The 21,035-nt window shown below is 39.1% G+C and overlaps 1 protein-coding gene across 1 annotated transcript in view; it reads left to right on the top strand.

Annotated features, from left to right (window-relative positions):
* Unc13c (unc-13 homolog C) overlaps positions 1 to 21,035 on the top strand; it is a 426,173-nt gene that overhangs the window by 94,366 nt on the left and 310,772 nt on the right. Inside the window, 2 exon segments of the mRNA NM_173146.2 lie at positions 17,757 to 17,779; positions 18,338 to 18,402. Coding sequence (NP_775169.4) covers positions 17,757 to 17,779; positions 18,338 to 18,402 — 88 coding nt within the window.

Genomic DNA, 21,035 nt, shown 5'->3' with positions numbered 1-21,035 from the left:
TTCTGATCATTTCCCTCACCCATCCTTCCTTCACCCTCTATGCCTCCCAATCATTTCTTCATTTTCAGACTAAAATCTACTTCAAAAACTACTGGCTACTGTAGGAATCTCTTATCTTGTGTCTCCCTGCTCTGTGTATCTCGGGCTGTTAATGGGGATTCCAGAAAATATAAATTTTACAAATTAGTTTCATTCACAGCTAATATGCACTAAACATTATTTGGCCGACCTGAAATTAAATATGTTAATAGAAAGACAATATTAGAAAAATGGCAAATGCTTTATTAACAAAAACCAATTTAATAGTTATTAAAAGAAAATTATGACTAATTCTCTTTAAAAGGATTTTTTATTATACATATCTGTGATTGTATGCTACATGAGTATAGTGTTTGCAGAATCCAGGATACCTTGGAGATGGAGTTATAGTAAGTTGCAAGCTGTTTACCATGGATGCTGGGAGGTGAATTCAGGTTCTCTGCAAGAACAATGTATGCTTTCATATGTTAAGCTAGCCCCTTAACACTTTTGATCATGTTTTTATTTTAGTCTTAATACACATTACAGTTGTGCCTATCCTTTAAATATTAATACAACAATAACCCAGTAGAACAGAGCTGAGAAAGGAGGACCAGAAGGGAGTGGGAAGCCTATAACAAGGGGTGTAACTTAGTAATTAAAGGCTTCCCTATTCTGTGTAAGGCCCTAGCTTTAGTCCCTAGTAATTTGAAAGAAACAAAAGTAATTATTGAAAGTCTTTAACATTTAAGACTTACACATTCAGCTTGAATATCTTCACTCACACATCCATGTACAGTGCTCTAACTGCATTTTGCCCACACTTGAGTTATCTTCCTGTATTGGCAATAGACACAAACAGATGCCAAGTGTGAATTGGAATGTAGTATGTAAAAGAGATAGGGCAGCCCCTTCTCATCCTTTCCAGGAACCAGAGCTGGCAGGAGACACAGCAAATGATGCGGGCTTTAAATTTTATGATGCAAACTTAGGAGCCAGCTGAGAGCAGGACAGGCTTTGGTGTTGTGGTTTCCCTTCAGAATGAGACTCGGCTCTTAGTTCAAGGGGAATTAGTGTGACAGATGATGGTGCAGGCAGACTGAGTCAGCTCGAGCTTGGTTATAAACTACCATCCCTCCCCATTTACCTTGGGATGGTTTTGCCATCTACTTAAGGAAAATGAGGATGAATGAATTCTCCCCCTGGGCCCATTTATTTTCATCTTAGAATTATATCAAAAGAAACACCCTTTGGAATGAAAACTCCCACTGAAAGGCTAGAGTTGGATTTTGAGAGGATTTAGTCTGTAGTCATTTGTTCTAAGTGTTCCTGAAACTGATCTTAGCTGAGGCAAAACGGTAATGGTTTATGTGCCTTGGAGACTATTGTACGTAAACTCCCTAAACAATACTTTAGAGGCGGGGGTGGGGGGTGGGAGGGTGGGGTGGATCCTGTGACCTTGAGCCCGTGGTGTATTAAGATTTTCAAGTAGGTAACAAAATATAAAGATTAACTGGCTTTTGTTTTGTTTGGGAGAAATGTCTGTTTACTTTGTAGAACGCTAGCAAGTATTTGGAGACAATGAGTTGGTGCCAGCATTCCCTTGAAATATATGTATCTTAATAAAATCTCCACAATATAGAGAAACAATAATTGCCTTAAAAAAATCATAGTGTAGGTTTGAATTTCCAGCCTCAAATCATAGAAAAGTCCTTTAAATTTTAAAAAATGTGGTTTAAAGACTTCTCTGGGGTTGGGGATTTAGCTCAGTGGTAGAGCGCTTGCCTAGCAAGCGCAAGGCCCTGGGTTCGGTCCCCAGCTCCGGAAAAAAGAAAAGAAAAGAAAAAAAGAAAGACTTCTCTGTAGGCAAGATAAGAATAGATGTTCTGTCCTATTCTGTCATGACATATATTTACTCCAGCTTTATCATGTTTGGAAAACAGATGAATGCCTCCCCTACTTGTTGACTTAGCAATGTTAATGAGGAACCGTGTTGGGAAGGGTACAGCCTCAGGCTGCTCTTCCAACAGAAGTGCCTGACACACTCAGAGACAAAGAGCTCTCAGTGGCTGTTGCACGTGAGGGTGCTTTGTTTGTATAGTCTCAGCACAGAAAGTTACTTTCCTTCTCTTTTCTGAGATGAGCTCTCACCATGTAGCTGTGATCAATTGGAACTCAATGTGTAACAAGACGGACCTCGAACTCACAGAGAGGCCCCAGATTCTGCCTCCTGCGAGGTGGAATTCAAGGTGTGGCTCTACCCCACCCAACAGGGTGGTGCTTTTGGATACAGAGAATAAAGTCAAATCTGGAGCCTGGAAACAAGCCTTTCACCTGCTGTGGACTGCTGTACTCCGTACCCACCAACAGGGAGGAACTACCTGCCATCACTTCTCCCATCCAGGACACATTTCTGCATAGACACGTTTCTTCCTTAGACTCACAGATGGTTTTCTCTGTAGTTGTCCCGAACTCAAGTTCATGTTTTATAAAACTAAAAGTAAAATGTGCACTGCAACTGCTCTGTAATCACAGCTGAACTTTTAACAGATCACACCCACAAACAAATCATTGACACACACATACACACATTTGTATGTGTTGTATGCATGTATGCATATCCACAGATGTATAAGTTCATAAGCACACATGAGTGTACATGACACAGGTGTATACAAGAATAGGAGGGTGAGAAGTTGACATTGGCTGTCTTCATCTTCTTCTTTGAGACAGAGTCTCTCAATTAACCTAACACTCACCAGTTCATCTGGACTGGTTGCCCAGAGAATGCCAGATGTCTTCCGGTCTCTGCCTTTCTGGCACTTGGGCAACCATGGTGATTTAGACTCAGGTCCTATGCTTTGGTGGCTATGTCATCTTCCTAGATCCTCAAACTGTAAATTTTTTTTATTTAAATACTTCCTTCAATCAGAAAAATATGCCCCTCATAAACTACATGTAACATACTGCTTAGTAATACTGGAAATCACTAGTAAGGCTGGACTGCTCACAGTGGGATGAGTTGTGGGATGGGGTTTCATGCATTTGCCTTCCTTACCCACTACAATAGACTTTCAAAACCCAGCCCCCACAAACATACTGACTCTAAGCAAGGAAGAGGGACTCAAATGCCATCCTCAGAGCTGCCATCCCATTGCCAAGACTGATGCCCCAAGTCTTATACCCAGAACCATCATAGTGAATGAAGAAAATAGACTCCAAGTTGTCCTCTGACTTGTGTGTTTGTGCTATGGCGCTTATGTGACAATCCTCTCACCAAGTAAATAAATAAATAAATAAATAAATAAATAAATAAATAAATAAATAAATAAATAAACTTTACAACATTTTAGCAAACAAAATACCATGTCAGGAAAGGTTACAGGTAATATTTAATAGACAATTCCTCGTCTTGCCTAAGAAATACTTAGGAAGACAGACCTTTGCAAATATGCTACACCAAGAGGAACCAAGAGAAATACTGTGATGGAATCCCTGGGGTAGAAAGGGATATGAAAATAAAATCAAGCTCTGTCTTCAGTGCATAAACCTAGAAGTGAGTTTTCTGTCTGTGTCTAGAAGACTTCTCATGAAAATATTATGGCAAAAACAATGCTTTTTATGGTAGTTGCTTTCAAATTGATTAAAAAGAGGTTTCCGCTCCATAAGAAAAATGTATCTTATGCTCTGTGGGCGTTATTGCTCTAGCTGTGGCGCCTTTTGTAACAATTAATGGCTATTAGTTTTCCAGCTCATCAAGCCAGAACAAGCAGGAGGAATAAAAGTTGTCTGATTTTTCTTCCTCACCAGCTAAGGGGTCCAATAAAGTTCTTCTCTTAATGCTCCCAGTGCTTGTGCACGCACACACACACACACACACACACTCCGTAAAAAGTCAACAAGCTGACCAAAGCAGAAAGGATGTGGGTCTTGGTCCTTCCTCTCCCAAGTGCAGATAGATATTTAAATGGTGGCTTTCCAGAGGCTCATACACATGATCCGTTTCTCCAATGAGTGCTGCCCATTTAGAAGTGGCAGCCTGAGTGTTATCCCTGACCATTCATGGTGAGTTTTACTCTTCTAACCACCACACGGTACAAGGCTAACATTTTCTGAAAAAGCAAATTCTACTTTCCTTTTCCTCTGAATTGACAGCAGAATTGCTCTGTTGACAAATTAAACATAGTCTTTCATTTCTGTCTCAATACTGAGAGGCACACCATCCTGTTCATGTGGTTGAAAGAGATGGATGACAGATATTAACCCCCACAGATCTCCTACTACAACTCCCTGTAGTCCTGGGGGTTCCATAAACATTAAATGAGTTAAATGAGAACCATGAGATCTTTCCACTCAAATGACCAACTTCATATTAGTTTACTACCTGAACCCAATGGTTATTCTATTCTCCTTTTTAAAGAGAGGTATTATCTTTGTCATCAAAGTGTTATGTGGAAACCCAGAAAGACGTGGAAGAGGCAATACCATAGCAACCAGCCATGCCTCGCCCTCCGGTGCCTCCGCTGTGCAGCTGAAAAAACCCCCGTGCAGTACAACCTCTCAGTGACTTACTGTTCTGAACTAACGTGATTCCAGTAAGTGGTTGCTGAGTGCTTCCTTGTTATTTGACCCAGTACGTTTCCATAACTCATGGGTCATCTAAGAGAGAGGTCTCTGTCATCACAAGATGAAGAGATCGGGGCAAATGGAAAAGTTATTGGGAAAACACCTTTTAAGGGGAAGAAAGGAGTGTTGTACTTTGCTGTGAATGGTGAATTATAAAAGGGAATACTGCTCTTCCATCGATGTGAAAACAAGAATTCCAGCTGTTCAGAGGTGGCATTTAAAAAAACTCTGGAGGCTCGGTGGTTAAGAGTACGCTGCTTTTACAGAGGTCCTAGGTACTCACAACAGCTCATAATCACCTGTAACTCCAGCTCCAGGGGATCTGACATCCTCTTCTGAGCTTTGTGGGAACCTGCATGGCACCCACATACACATAACCACACTGGTGTTACCTTTATTTTTTTAATAATTGTTTTTAATCTTTGAGTTAGAGGTTGTCACAGCCCCTTTGCTCCAGAGGTTGCAGCCAGAGTGCAGCGACGGAGAGAGCTGCCATTGCCACATTTCTGTTTTCTCCTGCTGGAGCTGCTCTGGTAGAAATCATTGCTCTAAAAACAGGGCCACAGGAATGGGGTTGAGCCAATAAAGAGAAATCTACCTTCAAGTTCTTGCGGTCAGAAGGACAAAGACTTAATGATCCACAAATTATTTCTTCCAGAGACTGTATCTCTCTGCTCAGGACCAGTCCTGGCTATGAACTAGGCAAGTGGACAGTAACATACCCAAATTTGGTTTTCTCTTCCTCAAATGTCCATATTAAAATAAAAATCCTCTTAAGTTTCTTGACTTAACAGGTCAATCCTGAACTCAGCAGTGTGTGGAATCAAAGTGTGAAGGAATAATTACAAAAGTATGCGAGAAATAGTGATGACCACACATGGAAACTCCAAATGTTGGCTTGGTAAACAGGGGGAGGGTGCAAACATAGATTTCTTTATTGAGTCTGCTATGCGGCAGATTCTGCCTACTGCATGGATAAGAGACCAGAGGTGGTAAGTTTCTATGTTTTAGCAGTCATTTTAGGGAAATTTGAGTGAATGGATAAATTGCAACTGAAAAAGACAATTTAAACCAGGTATCTGTGGGTATGAAAAAAGTGGGTACTTAGGTCCAGGAGAAACTTCAGAAAGTATTCACAGACAAGTTACGATTTATGCTAGACCTAGTCTCAAAGCATGTACAGTTTTGAAAGCAATTTATAGTAATTATGTGTGTATGTGTGCATGTATACCTGTATGTATATAAATGGATACATGTATGTATATATACTTTTGATTTCTAAAAGAGCTTGACTCCTGTAAAAGTTACCTCTTTCCAGACTAGAAGTATAGTCTAGAAGGTCTCTGAGCATCTATCTGCTCAGCAGGAAGACCTCCTTGCCTGCTCTCTCGATCCACCATGTAACCCTGCCTCCCAGAGTCCCCTCACCCCACTATGGACAGCTCATCCCAATACATGGCTGTGCAAACTCTGAAATTGAAGAGGTCGCCTGCTTTGTTCCTCCCTTCCCTGACCATGCCTGTGTTGAGGACAGACAGTGAACTTCAGGGTGGGATCCTGGAGCGGGTATACCGTCTCTTCATAAATATGGTTAATTAGAAGAACCTCCTGGGCATAGAGCCACAGTCTGAGTATTTGGCCACCAGACCCAGTTCCTTCATTTCCCTGGGGACAATCTTTAATCAGAAGTTAGATGTATACCACTCTGGATCTGGTGTCATAATTCTACTCTCTATGAATGTGCTGGAGGTAGAGACATGTGATCCTGAATTTTTAATCTGAGTAATATTGGTAATTCTGTATGTCACTTTATCCATCCCCTGCTGTGTTTTTTTTGTAGCAGTTGACATTTATGTCTATCAGTCAGATTTATCCATGTTGCAGTAAAAGGCATTAGTGACATACAATGTATTTTACACTTAATTATTTTACACTGTGATTATTTAATCACAGGCTATGTATTAAATATCGTTCTGATGAATTTTAAAATTTTTCATTAATGTATATACACGTGTGTGTGTGTGTGTGTGTGTGTGTGTGTGTGTGTGAAAGGGTGCACTGCCTGTCCCCAGGACAGGGACAGCATGGGATCCCCTGGAGCAGAAATTATGGGTAGTTACAAGCCACTTGGAAGCAAGCAAACTCTGATTCTCTGGAAGAGTAATGAGTACTTTTAACTGCTGAGTTATTTCTCCAGGCCCCCGAAATCATTCTATATGCAGCCTGACAGGTGTGCACATGAGTTTCTTTGTGGTACATAGCTGAAGGCAGAATTGTTGGTCTAAAGGATAGCAGTGATTCTCAATCTTGCCAAATCTTGTGATTCTCAATCTTGTTCTGTCCTCCGGAGTTTGGTATGGCTTTCCGCTTCTCACAGCACTTCATGGAGGTGCCTGCCCATAGCAGCATTGGAGTTTAGTATATTGGATTGTTTTCATTTTGGAGGTGAAGAGAAAACATGGATTATGTTGACTAGAAGCCTCATCAGAGCTGAAGAGCTTGAGGCTTTTCCTACATTTTTTTGTTCTTTGAGATTTCCCCTCAGGACATGGCTCTGAAAGCCCCCTCTTGTCTGCTGCTTTGCTTTAAGACCCTCATTAACAGTCCCACTTCTCTATTTGTTACAAGAGCTGTGCTTGCTTCTGCTCTTTTACTTTTATTATAAAAATATTTCAGTTTGACGTAGAAAGCTTTTCATTCTTTCCACTTCACCTTTCCTCTTTTCCAACTTTATGAGTTTTTTGTGTCATTATTTCATATATATTTTTATATATAGTCTATTTTTAATAATTTTTTAATGTTTTGTAGCTGGGGAGATGGCTAGTGGATAAAGGGCTTGCTTGGCAAGCCTGAGGATCAAGGACCAGATTTCCAGAGCACACAGGAAATGTCAGGCATGCATTTGTCACCCCAACAGTGGAAAGGCAGACACAGGCCATTCCTAATGCTCTCTGGTCTGCATGCCTGCCTTGTCAGTAAGCATTGGGTTCGGTGAGAGACCCTGTCTTAAACAATATGGTTGAGAGTAGTAGTGGAAGGCACCTGATTTCTACCTCTGGGCTCTACACCTATGTGTGTGCACATGCATGCACGCATGTGCATGTGCGCACACACACACTTTTAAAATTTTATTCATGTTTATAATTGATGCACTACAGATGTTTTCATGTGCATGTTTTGAGAATAAAATGCAAGTGTTAATCCTTTCCATGTGAAGAGCCAGTCACATCAACCTTACACATGTGTGTTCCCTGTGCTTATGTGCTTCTGACTCTACAGTGGGCAGTGCGTGGGAGGCTCGGACTCAGTTCAGCTCTGCTCATTCTCCAACTTCTCAGGGATGATACTCTACGGCTTCAATTATTCTGACTTCTTAACCCCCAGTATTTGCTAAAAAGCAGAAGTATTCTTTTTCTTTTTGTGATGTAAAGTATCCCTGTGAAAGTCTGGAACTATACGATGGATTACTACTCTCTTCTTTCAAATGTGAAGTTGAAGAGATTGTTTTTATTTGGATACTAACATTTATTACCTATAAATACTATTGTCAAGTCATGCATACATTACTTTAGTGCTATCAAAGAAAGCTTTATATTTTTACTGTGAAATATCTTCCACTTATTTCAATAGGTTTTTATTCTAAGTTTAATATTATTAGCTGTATTTTTTTCTGAGTAGATTTTTTTCCTGTTGTTTTTCTAATTCAATGATTAACAATTTAACAATAGAGTGGGAAGATGGCTCAGTGGGATAAAGGTTTGCCACCCACACAGGGGCAACTAAATTTGGATCCCCAGCACCCACATAGAACCCCAGAGTGATGTCGCTAACTATAAGCCTAGGGTGAGAAGCAGAGGCAGAAGAATTTATGGAATTCCCAGCCAGTCTAACCAAATTAATGAGCTTCATATTCAGTGAAATACCCTCTCTCAAAAGAATGAAGTGGGTTGGGACTATAGCGATGGCTTGGAGGTTAAGAAAACTGGTTGACCTTCAGAAGATCCAGGCTCAGTTCCCAGTACCCACATGGTAGCTCATAACTGTGTGAAACTGCAGTGTCAGAGGACCCACTACCCCCTTCTCGCCTCTGTAGGTACTGCACACATATGGCGCACTTGCATGTATACAGGCAAAACACTTGTAGATATAAAATAAGAATTTAAAAATCTCTAAACAAATATATGTCCTTTGCCAACGTATAGCCTCCCATGTACTCCTCTCCTTACACACATATCCCACACATGTGCAGACACACACACACAGACACACACACCACACACATGTCAACATAACAACAGTTAAATGATAAATATAACTAAAATATGCACATACTATTGAACTTTCTATGTTGATCTTACAAGATTACTGTAATTAATATTACTGATCATTTTAATAGCTTAGTAGTTATTTTGAATTTCTCATATAGTAGGTATTATTTAGTAATACTGTTAAATTACACAAGTTTGTAAGCAAAACTATTTGATTTTCCTCATCTTTGTCTATTATTTCTTTCTCACTACTTTAGTAAGAGCTTTAGAACACATACAATTTCTACATTTTAGAAAATATTTTTAAAAAAGACAAAATAATAAAAAGAAAGCAGTTGGGGATTTAGCACAGTGGTAGAGCGCTTGCCTAGCAAGTGCAAAACCCTGGGTTCAGTCCTCAGCTCCAAAAAAAAAAAAAGACAAAATAATAAGTATAACAGGAATAGTTGTGTTGTTCATGATTTAAAGTGTAATAATTCATGTATGCATACTGTAGGATTCTGACAAATACATTTTTTATCACATTAAAGAAGAAAGTTAAAATTTGTATTTTTATTACTGTTTTAGTTAGGGTTTCTTTGCTGTGAAGGGACACCATGACTAAGACAAGATCTACAAATGCAAACATTTAATCAGGGCTGGCTTTCAGTTTCAGAGGTTCAGTCCATCATAATCATGGTGGGAAGTATGGCAGGGTACAGGCAGACATAGTACTGGAGGAGCTGAGAATTCTACATCTTCATCAGAAATCATCCAGGAAGAGGCTGTTCCACAAGCTGCATTGGATGAAGCTTGACCATAGGAGCCTCAAAGCCCACCTCCACAGTGAAACACTTCTTCCAATGAGGCCACACCTACTCTAAAATAGTCACACCTCCTAATAGTGCCACTCCCAGGGCCAAGCATATTCAAACCAGCACAGTTGTTACTATGGCTTTGATTTGCTTTTGGTTTCCTATTTGTTTAGTGAATTACCAACAGAAGCTTAATTTTCATATATATAATATATAACTTAATTTTCATTCATATATATATATGTATATGTACATATACATATATATAATTTATATTGCTTGTGCTTCTGGGGCCCTACTAGAAAATCCTTACTTGTACAAATGCCTTGAAGTGTTTCTCTAAAAGTCTTCTAGTAGTTTCAAACTTTTATTCTTACTTAGTTTCTGACAAGTCCTGAGCATTATATAAAAGAGAGAGGAGTCAAGTTGAGTGATATTGAGCCTTAGTATCTATATTTCCCAGCAACATTAATAGAAGAGCTGTCAGTCTACTGGGAATGCATGGTCTTGGCACCTTGTTTAGAAGTCAAACAGCTGTAGAAGCCCATGTTTGCTTCTGACCTCTCTATTCTGTTCTCCTGTGCTATTACATGCCAGTGTCATGGTCTGGTCCCTCTACTTTGAAATCAAGTACTTTGGTGCTTCCTGTTTTGATTTTGATTGTCAAAATCCGCTTGGCTATTTCAAGTTCTCAGTGTCTTTTCATTGCTCTAGTTATATGAAGATTATGAATGATATTTTAGTAGAAATTACATTGACATATTGGGTAATATGGTCATTTCAATTTTAATTCTTCTAGTCCCTCAATATGGAAAGTCTTAGAGTTTTAGATGTTTTCTTCTATCTTGTTGATGAATATTCATTAGGTTTCGTTGACTGTATTTATTATTTAATGTATTTTTACTACTGTAAAAGAAATGACTTTCGTAATTTCTTAACAAATTTCTAGTTAAAATGTGTATATGCAGAAAAGCAATGAATTATGTATGCTGATCTTGTACTCTGTTTTATTCATGAATTGGTTCAAGCATTTATCCTTGGAGTAGTTCTCTAAGACTTCTTTGGTCATAATACCCCCTGGTTCCCACTCACCTTACAGAACCTCATGTAGGGGTCATATTGAAGGATGACCTTACTCCATGTAGTATCCTTAGGTTGTAATTAATTTGATTTAGGAATTGGGGTTTTTATTCCATCATTCCAAGGTGAACACAAGGGAATCTAATACAGCCACCCTTAAAGCAAGCTTGGAGGGTAGATGTTGGAAGTCTTTCTTTCTCTTCAGCCTCTGACAGATTGAATGTAAGATGGGTATCTTCTTTTAACCAAGCATCCATAGGGTCCTATAGCCCTCCTATACCTGAGCCCCATATCTTCCCCAAAATCAGGGGGAAATGCCTATTATTGTTCAATTACATCAAGTAGCTTTGTCCCTCAACTTTGTTTTTTCTTTTTTCAGGTATCAGAAAAAGTAGTCATTTGTTCATCCGATCATGTCTCAAAGTTCTTCTTTATGTCCCTTTTTGGCTTTATGCTGTCTACTTGTGTTTCCAAAGATTCTCTCTTCTCTTTATCCAATCTTGTTTTGATACTTTTGAATACACACATACATTATACATACACACACACACACACACACACACACACACACACACACACACACACACCTTATTTCTAAGTATCTTAGTCAGGATTTCTATTCCTGCCCAAAACATCATGACCAAGAAGCAAGTTGGAAAGGAAAGGGTTTATTGAGCTTATACTTACACATTGTTGTTCATCACCAAAGGAAGTCAGGACAGGCACTCACACAGGGCAGGAACTTGGAGGCAAGAACTGATGCAGATGCCAAGGAGGGATGCTGCTTACTGGATTGCTTCCTCTAGCTTCCTCAGCCTGCTTTCTTATAGAATCCAAGACTACCAGCCAACATGGCACCACTCAAAATGGGCCCTCCCACTCTTGATCACTAATTGAGAAAATGCCCTACAGCTGGATCTCATGGGGGCATTTCCTCAAGGGAGGCTCCTTTTTCTGTGACAACTCCAACTTGTGTGACACACACAGAACCAGACAATACAATTGACCCCTTGTCATCTTAACACACAAACACATCACTTTAAGCCTCAACACTTACCTTCTTATTCATCCCCAAGACCTAAATAACTTTAAAAGTCCCACAGCCTTTACAAATTCTTATATATTAAATTTTCAATCCCTTTAAAATATTCAGTCTCTTTTAAAATTCAAAGTCCTTTTACAATTCAAAGTCTCTTACCTGTGGGCTCCACTAAAATACTTTCTTCAAGAAGGAAAAATACCAGGGCACCGTCACAATCGAAAGTAAAATCAATCTATACCATACATATTTCACCATGTGTGCTTTCCCTATATTTTGTCGTAATAGTTGATTGCTTCATCTCTATGTAGGAGTTAGGTTTTAGTATTTAAAAACATATGACTACCAAGGTCTAACATCCCATAGTACCACAAATGAAATAGTCTAAACTCTGACAAAAATTGTCTCTGAGTTCTGAAAGCTGGCTACCTGAAGTCAATATGCTGGCAGGGACCTGCACCCTCTGCAGGTGCTACCAGAGAACCATCTGCCTCTGAGAGGTTCTAGCAGCTACTTGAGATGGATTGGCATAACTCTACACTTGCTTTCATAATGCTGGTCTGTGTGTGTGTGTGCACGCGCGCGCGAGCGTGTGTGTGTGTGTGTGTGTGTGTGTGTGTGTGTGTCTGTATCTCCCCATTATTCTCTTTATAAGAACAACATTAAGACTCTTGTCAGCCTTAATTAATCATACCTGCAATGACCCAGTTTCCACAGGTGGGCACATGCCACAATCTCAGTGCACAGAACTTCACAGAAGGAATCTGGGCAGACTAGCTCATCCACAACAAAGATTTTCTTAGCATCAGTGTCCTAAACTGCTACGCCCCGTCTAAACATCACTAATGGGTTGACCGAAAGTTAATCATAATTTTATTATCATTTTCAGTCTCATCAATTACGCATGCTACTGCCTGATGGATGATATCCTCAATATCCTTGGAAATTAATTTTAATGTCATAAAAATTAATCTTAATTCTATTTCATGTTAATTTGTAATCATCATTAGGCATAGTTTTAATAAACTGGATAATTTTCACACTTAATTAGCATTGTTGCATTTAATCTGTGAATTGTCTTTATCTCCATTTTTAATATCTAATTTTCCTTTGTATTTAATTTTTCTTCTTTTGTTTTATATTTAATTCTGTAATGCACATGAACTTCGTGGAATATGTATGAAAATAAAATGAGTATTATAGCGATATAACATATTGTTGAGTACTGTTACCTGCTCATGACTCATTTTATGAAATGAGCCCTTTCTTAGTCATTAATTCTTCAATATCAGCTTATACTAGTTTATTGATGTCTCACTTATCTTCACACCTATTATTTTTCCAGGATTATACTGTTTCAGGCTTAATGCATTTTTAAATACTTTTATAGATCACTCCCAGTCCTTTCCTCTCCCTTCCCCTCTCCCTTACCCTCTCCCATCCACCCCTTTTACTATTCTCAGAAAAAGGGAGGCCTCCCATGGATATCAACCCTCCTTGGCCTTGGCATATCAAGTTGCAGTAGGACTAGGTGCATTTTCTTTATTGTAGCTAGGCAAGGCGCCCCAGTTAGGGAAAAAGGATCCAAAGGCAGGCAAATGTGGTCAGAGACAGTCCCTGCTCCCGCTTTAGGAGTCCCACATGAAGAAGACAAGGTGCACTATTACATATGTGCAGAGGACCTAGGTGTGTCCCATGCATACTCTCTGGCAGGCAGTTCAATCTTGATGAACCCCTGTGGGCTCAGGTTAATTGATTCTGTAGGTTTTCTTACGATGTCCTTGACCCTTGACCCTCTGGCTTCTTTAATCCTTTGTCCCTCTCCTTCACAAGATTCCCCAAGCTCCACTCAATGTTTGATATAGGTCTCTGCCAGGGACCTTCCAAGAATTACATGTACTGAGGTGGGCCTTGGAGTTGGACAAAGGCCAAAGATTGATGATATATGGCCTTGTAACGCTCTCTTACCGTTCTGAGGGCCAGAAGCTGATAGCCTCTGGAAAATTAACTCTTTCTTACTGTTCTGTGCTGAAAATGCTGTTTTCTTTTACTCTGTAACTCTTTTACTATTTGTGTTTTAATAAGCACTGTTTCTTACTCTGCAATCCTCTGTGCTTTAATAAGCTCTGTGTTCTCTTGCTGGCGAGGTGAGATGTTAAGAACTCATTAACTCTTTGTGAATCAGAGAGAAAAGAAAGGAAAGGAATTAAAATCTTTTACGCAAGTAATACACAGACACAAGCATATTCACACACACACAGACACATACACACACACATGCACACACACATGCACACACACACATGCACACACACACACATACACACACACACTGGTTGTGCTTGACCATCAGTCTTATCAGCTCTGCAAGTGTTACAAGTGTTCATCCATACTTACGTACATATACATATACATATACCTACACAGGTATGTATAGACAAACAGACATATACATCTACACAATTGGATGGTGGAGCAACACTGCCCCCCACATGACACACACACATTTGGTGACTAGATGAGCAGAGCCCCAAATGCCACACTTTACTTTTTCTCTGGCCTTCTTATACCTTCTTAGACAAAGTTCTTTAGAAAATTACCTCATAGGTAAATGTTACACAAAAGGGAAGTTACAGAAGGATGTTGGTATTAAGTTTAAAGGAGTGTTTCATTCAATAAACTCATTATAAGTTGAAAGCAAAAGTTTTACATGGCCTCACTTTATCATAGTGCACACCTGGAGCTTCATCCTTGAATCTAACCTGAACCTTCTTGTTCACAAGTTTGTCCCAAGCCCTTTTCTTTTTAGTGTAATTGTGAAAGCCCAATGTATTCCTTGTGATACAGCCTTTACTTACTGTTCTATAAGGAGATAGCACACTCTATTCTTGATACTAACTTTATTGTATCTTTGTGGCAAAACAACGAAAACGACCTCTTAATACTTTTTTTCTAAAATGACTTGAATTAAAGCAGGAATTCTATAAAATCATCAATTCATCTAAATAGCATTAATTCATTAAAGTTCATCTTTATGTTGATCTATAGGAAATCTGCCCAACAGGGTAAGCTAATGTCTAGGAATCATTGGAGTAAGTAGTAGTGATAGGAAAAGGCATATCAGCTGCCGGGAGCAATTCTGAGATACAGTCTCTTGGGACCTTGCCTCTAAGAGCTCACCTATCATAGGCCATGCAAAAACTGGTAGGCCACCTCCAGGAAAGTTACCCTTTAGTCTTCTAGAAGGCTCCTGACAGGTCTCTGCATCAGTTTCCATCAGTCGCTTGGTGAAGCCTCTCAGGGAACAGTTATGCCAGGCTCCTGTCTGCCAGTATAGCAGAGTATCATTAATAGTGTCAGAGGTGTGCTCTTTCTCATGCCATGGGTCTCAAGCTGTGTTTCCTTTTAAAAAGGCAGAGACTAGAGAAATGGCCAAGCCATTAAAAGCATTTGGTGCTCTTACATAGGACCTGAACCAATTGGTTCCGAGAACCAACGTCAGTAGGCTCACAAACACCTGTAATTTCACCCTGGGTGAATGAAACTTTTTCAGGGCACAGAATTTACTTCAGGCAGATTTGGGGGAATAGCAAGCTACTACATGGATGAGGAGGTACTGTGGAGGTTTGAGAAAGAAGGAGGTGCATGTAAAGGCAAAGCTTTCAAACACTGACATGGAATGGGGCTTCTGTGCCTAAATTATGCCTGAAGATTAGCTGTGGAAGACAAATGAGTCAGGAAACTGAAGTAACCTGGGATGAAAGTGTCACAGGGACACTATCACTGGTGGGTTGTGGAAAATGGGGACAACTGGTCACATTTCCTCATTAGAAAGGTTTCAGAGGGCAGTGTAATAGAAAGATAACAAAGGTGTCAAAAAGAACAGAAAGGGTCCCTTGATAATATGTGTTGAATAACAAATGAATGAATGAATGAATGGACAGTGAATGGACCAGATTTAATAGCTGCATAGTGGTGATGAGCTTAGAAAATGACTCACTCACTTGGATGATTGGCATGGAAGACAGGTATCTAATGTAAATTATTCATTCAAAACATCAAACATTTAAAATAGATCTTTTAATCTATTTTCAAGCCCAATTATTACAATTATGTAAGTAATGACTTTTTATTGTATGTGTTCAGTAGATAGTTGATTTCTTTGCTTTTTTATTAATGTTTGCAATGTCCTAGTGGTTCTGTTTTGTTTTGTGTGCTGGTTATAAAACTAAAGTTCCTGAAAAGTGACAGCATTTTGCACCTCAATTTCTATATTTTTGGTTGTGAGCCTAGCCTTTAATGGCTGAGCCATCTCTCCAGCCCATGCACCTCAATTTCTAAAAGTTATGTTATTTATTGTAATATTTCAAAATCTACTGGCCATAACATGTAGAGATAAACTAAAATGATATCAGAGACTTTTGTGCTTGCTGATGGGGATGGGCTAATATTTCCATCATAAATAAATGGTTTTAGTAACATTAAACCTAAGCAAGACACAGTCCAATCCTATTTTAATATGGTTCCTAAGAATTATTAGGAAATTTTAGCAAATAACTTTAGTACTTAATAAAGTTCTGGTACAAATTGTCTGATGAATAGATGTGTGATCTATTGATATCACATCATGTTAGTCACTGCGTGATTTGAGTCATCTGTAAGAATATCATTTTGGATAGGATATGTTATTCTTTTTAAATAATACTTAATTTTATTTGCTATATTTTAAGTGGTATTTAAAATATCTATGCCACAAATAAGCTTCATATCTTATTACTTATTAAAATACTTAATTTTAATCTTCTATTTAAAGACAATCCTGAGATACTATAAAAAATGTACATAGGGGCTGGAGAGATGGCTCAGTGGTTAAGAGCACTGACTGCTCTTCCAGAGGTCCTGAGTTCAATTCCCAGCAACCACATGGTGGCTCACAACCGTCTGTAATGGGATCTGATGCCCTCTTCTTCTGTGTCTGAAGACAGTGACAGTGTACCCATATGTGTAAAATAAATAAATAATAAATTTTAGAAAAAAAGAAAAAAGTACATAAACTATTTGGCTACAGCAGTCAACCCATACTTAATGAGTCAAAAACGTGAGCATATTTCAAACTGTCACTGGTAAAGGTGGTTGGTTGTTAAGCTGTGTAATTTGGGGACCAGCATCTTACTGAGTCTCATTTGTGTTTATAAATGAAAGGGCACTCCAGTTCTGGGGCCCTTCCAGTTTGTGTAGAGACCCCTCTCCAGCTTCACTCTATAAAGAAAAGTACATAAATTTAAGAGCAAAGTCCCATGTAAATCAGAGGTGACCATATCCTTATGATCTTAGCAGCTTCAGACTTGACTGTGGAAACGGCAACTGGGTAAATACCCAGGAGAACTGAACTGACCTGAACTGAGATATATTAGGCCCTGATTTATCCAGAGTTGCACTGGAAGGCTGTGGACCCGCCAGCCCTGTTGCTTTGTTCACCTGCTCTGAGTCTCCAAAGCATCACAGGGAGGTGCAGGGGCCCTGGATGTGAGCCTCCCTCTGCTGCATATTAGTTTGTGATCTGAAGCCATTTAATCTTTGCAGATACCAGCTTTGATGTTTGTAAGATGGGCTCTTCATAATTTAACTCAAGTTTCGTGGTGTGAGAAACTCAGACGAAACACTTAGATAAATCAACCTCTGTACTCATTATGGGTAGAACACATCTCCTTGTATTGAGTCTAGAATTCTCTCTTGTTACGTTTCAAGTATTCTGTCAGAAATCTAGCTGTTTACATTATGAGACTCAGTGATCCCTTACTCCCTTGGGGTTCAGTCTTGAAATGGTTTCTAATAGTTTTTAATAGTTTCAATGACTCTGTTCATGTGTATGTTCAATCGTTTCTGGAAAGCTCCATCTAACATTTATCCCTTCTCCCGATTCTCTTCCAGACAGCAGCTCCGTGGATGAAAAGGTTTTCAATCAGAATTTTTTCTCCCCTCTGACAGATCTTGTCTTTTGTACCTGTTTGTTTGTGACCTGTTAGCCTTGTTAGTCTTGCTGAGTTGTGGAAAATGCATGTCTTCCCAGCTTTCTGTTCTTTGTCCTTTAAGTGTCCCCCGAGTGTGTTGCATTTACAAAGGGGTTGCACCTTGCCAGCTGTGCACTTATTTAGTTAGCTTCTATTCGCCAACCCAGGGGTCTGCTACGGTCAAACAGAGCATCTGTTCTCAGGTCTGGCTAAGTCCTGAGCTTCCTGGCTGATTCATGGTCTCTCCCGCAACCTACCAAGTTTTAAGGGCAAAGAGTACTTGGAATATGACGCCATTTCCAATGCTTTTGTTTAAATGCAGCTGATTTCAAAACCTCCCCTCCTAAAACACAGCTTTGACTTGGAGCTGACCCTGCTTAGCATTCCTCATCGTAGGTGCTCAATGTGTAGTGCAGTTGGCCCGTGTCTCCCCAGTCTCCAAATTGTAGCCTGTCCAGTGCTAAACTCTTGCTTCTTTTGTTTTCTTGTGATTCGTTTAAGGCTCGAATAGTAAGTGGCAACGATTTGGATGCTTCCAAATTCTCCGCACTCCAGGTGTTCGGTGGGTAAGTAAGTCTGAATCTCTCTAATTCATTTCCTATGCCAGCAGTGCTTGGCTGTCTTCCCAATATAGATTTTGAAGGCAAGGTGTTTGCATCATGATGTTGGTGGTACGGCCAGCCCCACTGTTTTGTTTTAACAGAAAATAGCTTTTGCTGTTAACCATCAGCTACATTTTAATAGTAGAGTTCTTAACACTACACTGCATGTTCAGGACAAAGAGTCCTCACCGGAATATATATGTGTAATTCAATGTGGACAAATGCATGGAGGAGAGAATTGATATTACCACACCACCTTAGATCCTAAAATTATCATTTCATTCGTAAACATAGCCATGCCATCATACACTGCTGATTTATTTGAGCTGTGGGTTTTTTTTTCCTGTTTCCTTGTATGTTACCTATCCATGAATATTTTACACATCAATAACTCTAGATATAACCTATCCCATTGTTTTTCACATGACATGGTATTGCATGACCAAAGATAGCAAGTGTTCAACATTTAATCATAGAAATAACAAATACCCAAACAAGAATTGCCCTCTCTGAAGCCCCAAATTTCACACAGGCATCACCCTATGTATGATTCCCTGATCCTTTCCTATGATTATGTCTTCTCTCCTGTTCCTGGCTATCAGCCCTTCGGTACTGTCATCATTTCAGATTTTTAACATAAATAAGGTCATTCTACATGTGAGGCTATTAAGCGTTATGTAAATGTTGCCTTGTGCCAAACTCTTCAAGTTGCTTGATTTATGACTAGTTCAAGCTTACTGTGGCCTGGGGTAAGTACTATTTTGACATTGATTTTACAAGTGAGGTCATCAATGTGTGAGGCTTCTGAGAAGGTTTCCCTCACTGGAGAGAACGGCGAAGCCAGTATTTAAACCCAAATGACCAGATTCCATGTGCTCAATCACTGTGCTGGTTATATGTGCAGCTCGTGGCTTTCTCGCTTTCACTTAGCAATGTGCCTTCCAAACTTCGCATTCATTAATTCTATATGAGGCACATATTTCAGAACAGTACTAACGGTTTCTACTGTAGTAGTCTCAAAACTGCTTTAGGTTCTCGTCTCATAAATGTTCTATAATAAACATTGAAATAGTCAGGCACTTTGCCTCTGTACAATATTCTTTTTTACGTTGAGAAGTTCATGCATGAGTACTGAATTTATATCATTATATTATCTTCACCTCTCTTTCTCCCCCTCCAACTCTTCCTATGACCTCCACTCCCTCTCAAATTCATAATCTCTTCTTATGCACTCAACTTGTGTGTGTGTGTGTGTGTGTGTGTGTGTGTGTGTGTGTAGGGCTGGCCACTTAGGATCGGATGACCTACCAGAGGGCTCATCCCTAGAGAAAACTGATGCTCCCTCCCTCCGTAGCCACTGACTGCCTGTATCTCTTCACCAGAATTTCCTCCATCCTTGTGAGTATGTGAGCTGGTGTGGCTGTTGTGAAGGAATAGTTAGATTTTTAAGTGTAATTTTGAATTAAAAAATAGACAGAGTTTGTATATATATAGTTATGAATATAGTTTATGTGTTATATGTGTTCAAATTTTAATATATTTGTCTACAGAGCAAACTTTTATACAACTTTGAGGTTTTTAAACTGTAGGTTTTCATAGTCTGTTGCTTTATAATAGTCTCATTTCTTCAACAGATTTTTTTATTAAATACATGCTCGTTATTTTAAACTGGGGTTTTTCAAGATTAAATGTCTTATAAATTAACATGCATATATTAATTTCATTTTAACTTCCCCAATAAATATAATAAATTGGTATTTATATTGTGTATATATCTTAGCTTTTTGCCTATTATAATGAAATATCTTGATAAAAGCAACTTAAAGGAGAAAGGGCCTATTTCAGTCCACAGTTCTGGGTTGTAGTTTATCACTGTGGAGAAATTATAGATAGCATCAGCATCTATCAGCTGTTCAGTCACAATGTATGCACAAGGAAGCTGGACCACGAGTTTAGACATGCTAGAACGTAGATGGATTCCTCCAGTCTATTCAATCCAGAATCTCAAGCCTAGGAAATGTGTTGCCCACAGTGAACAGGTCTTCCCACATGAATCAATGTACTTAAGACGATACTTTAAACTCTCAGAGGTTCTTCTGCTAGATGTTTTTAGATGTGTCATTGAAAATTAGCAGCAGACATCTCGGTGTGTATTATATCTTTAAATATGTGATGATTGACTCACATGACTGATGTCTCTCAGAATGACTCAAGTAAGCTTTAAAATTCAAAGGAGCACTAGGAAATATCCAAGGGAAGTTTGGGTAATTTATAACTCAGTTCTTCACTATTCTATAAAAGATATTTTTTGTTTGCTAAAGCTAATTCAATAAGAGGATCATCTTCAAAAATAATTTAAGCTGAATTCTAGTTTGGTTATGAAGCTGTGATGTGGCATGGTGTCATGATACTGGGTTGTAGACCTCTATCTCAACCGCCATAGTACCCACCACATCACAAACACCTTGATCCCATAACTCACGTGAAACGTACATCTTTATCTGTATGATAGCAACAGAGACCTGCACCCATATTTTTATTAAATGGGTGGTTTATAAATTTCTAACTGTTTGGAAGGTAAATGTAATTGTGTGTGT

The sequence above is a fragment of the Rattus norvegicus genome, chromosome 8, assembly GCF_036323735.1.
Source record: "Rattus norvegicus strain BN/NHsdMcwi chromosome 8, GRCr8, whole genome shotgun sequence".
In the NCBI taxonomy this organism is placed as follows: Eukaryota; Metazoa; Chordata; class Mammalia; order Rodentia; family Muridae; genus Rattus; species Rattus norvegicus.
This window is presented reverse-complemented; position numbering and strand designations above follow the sequence as displayed.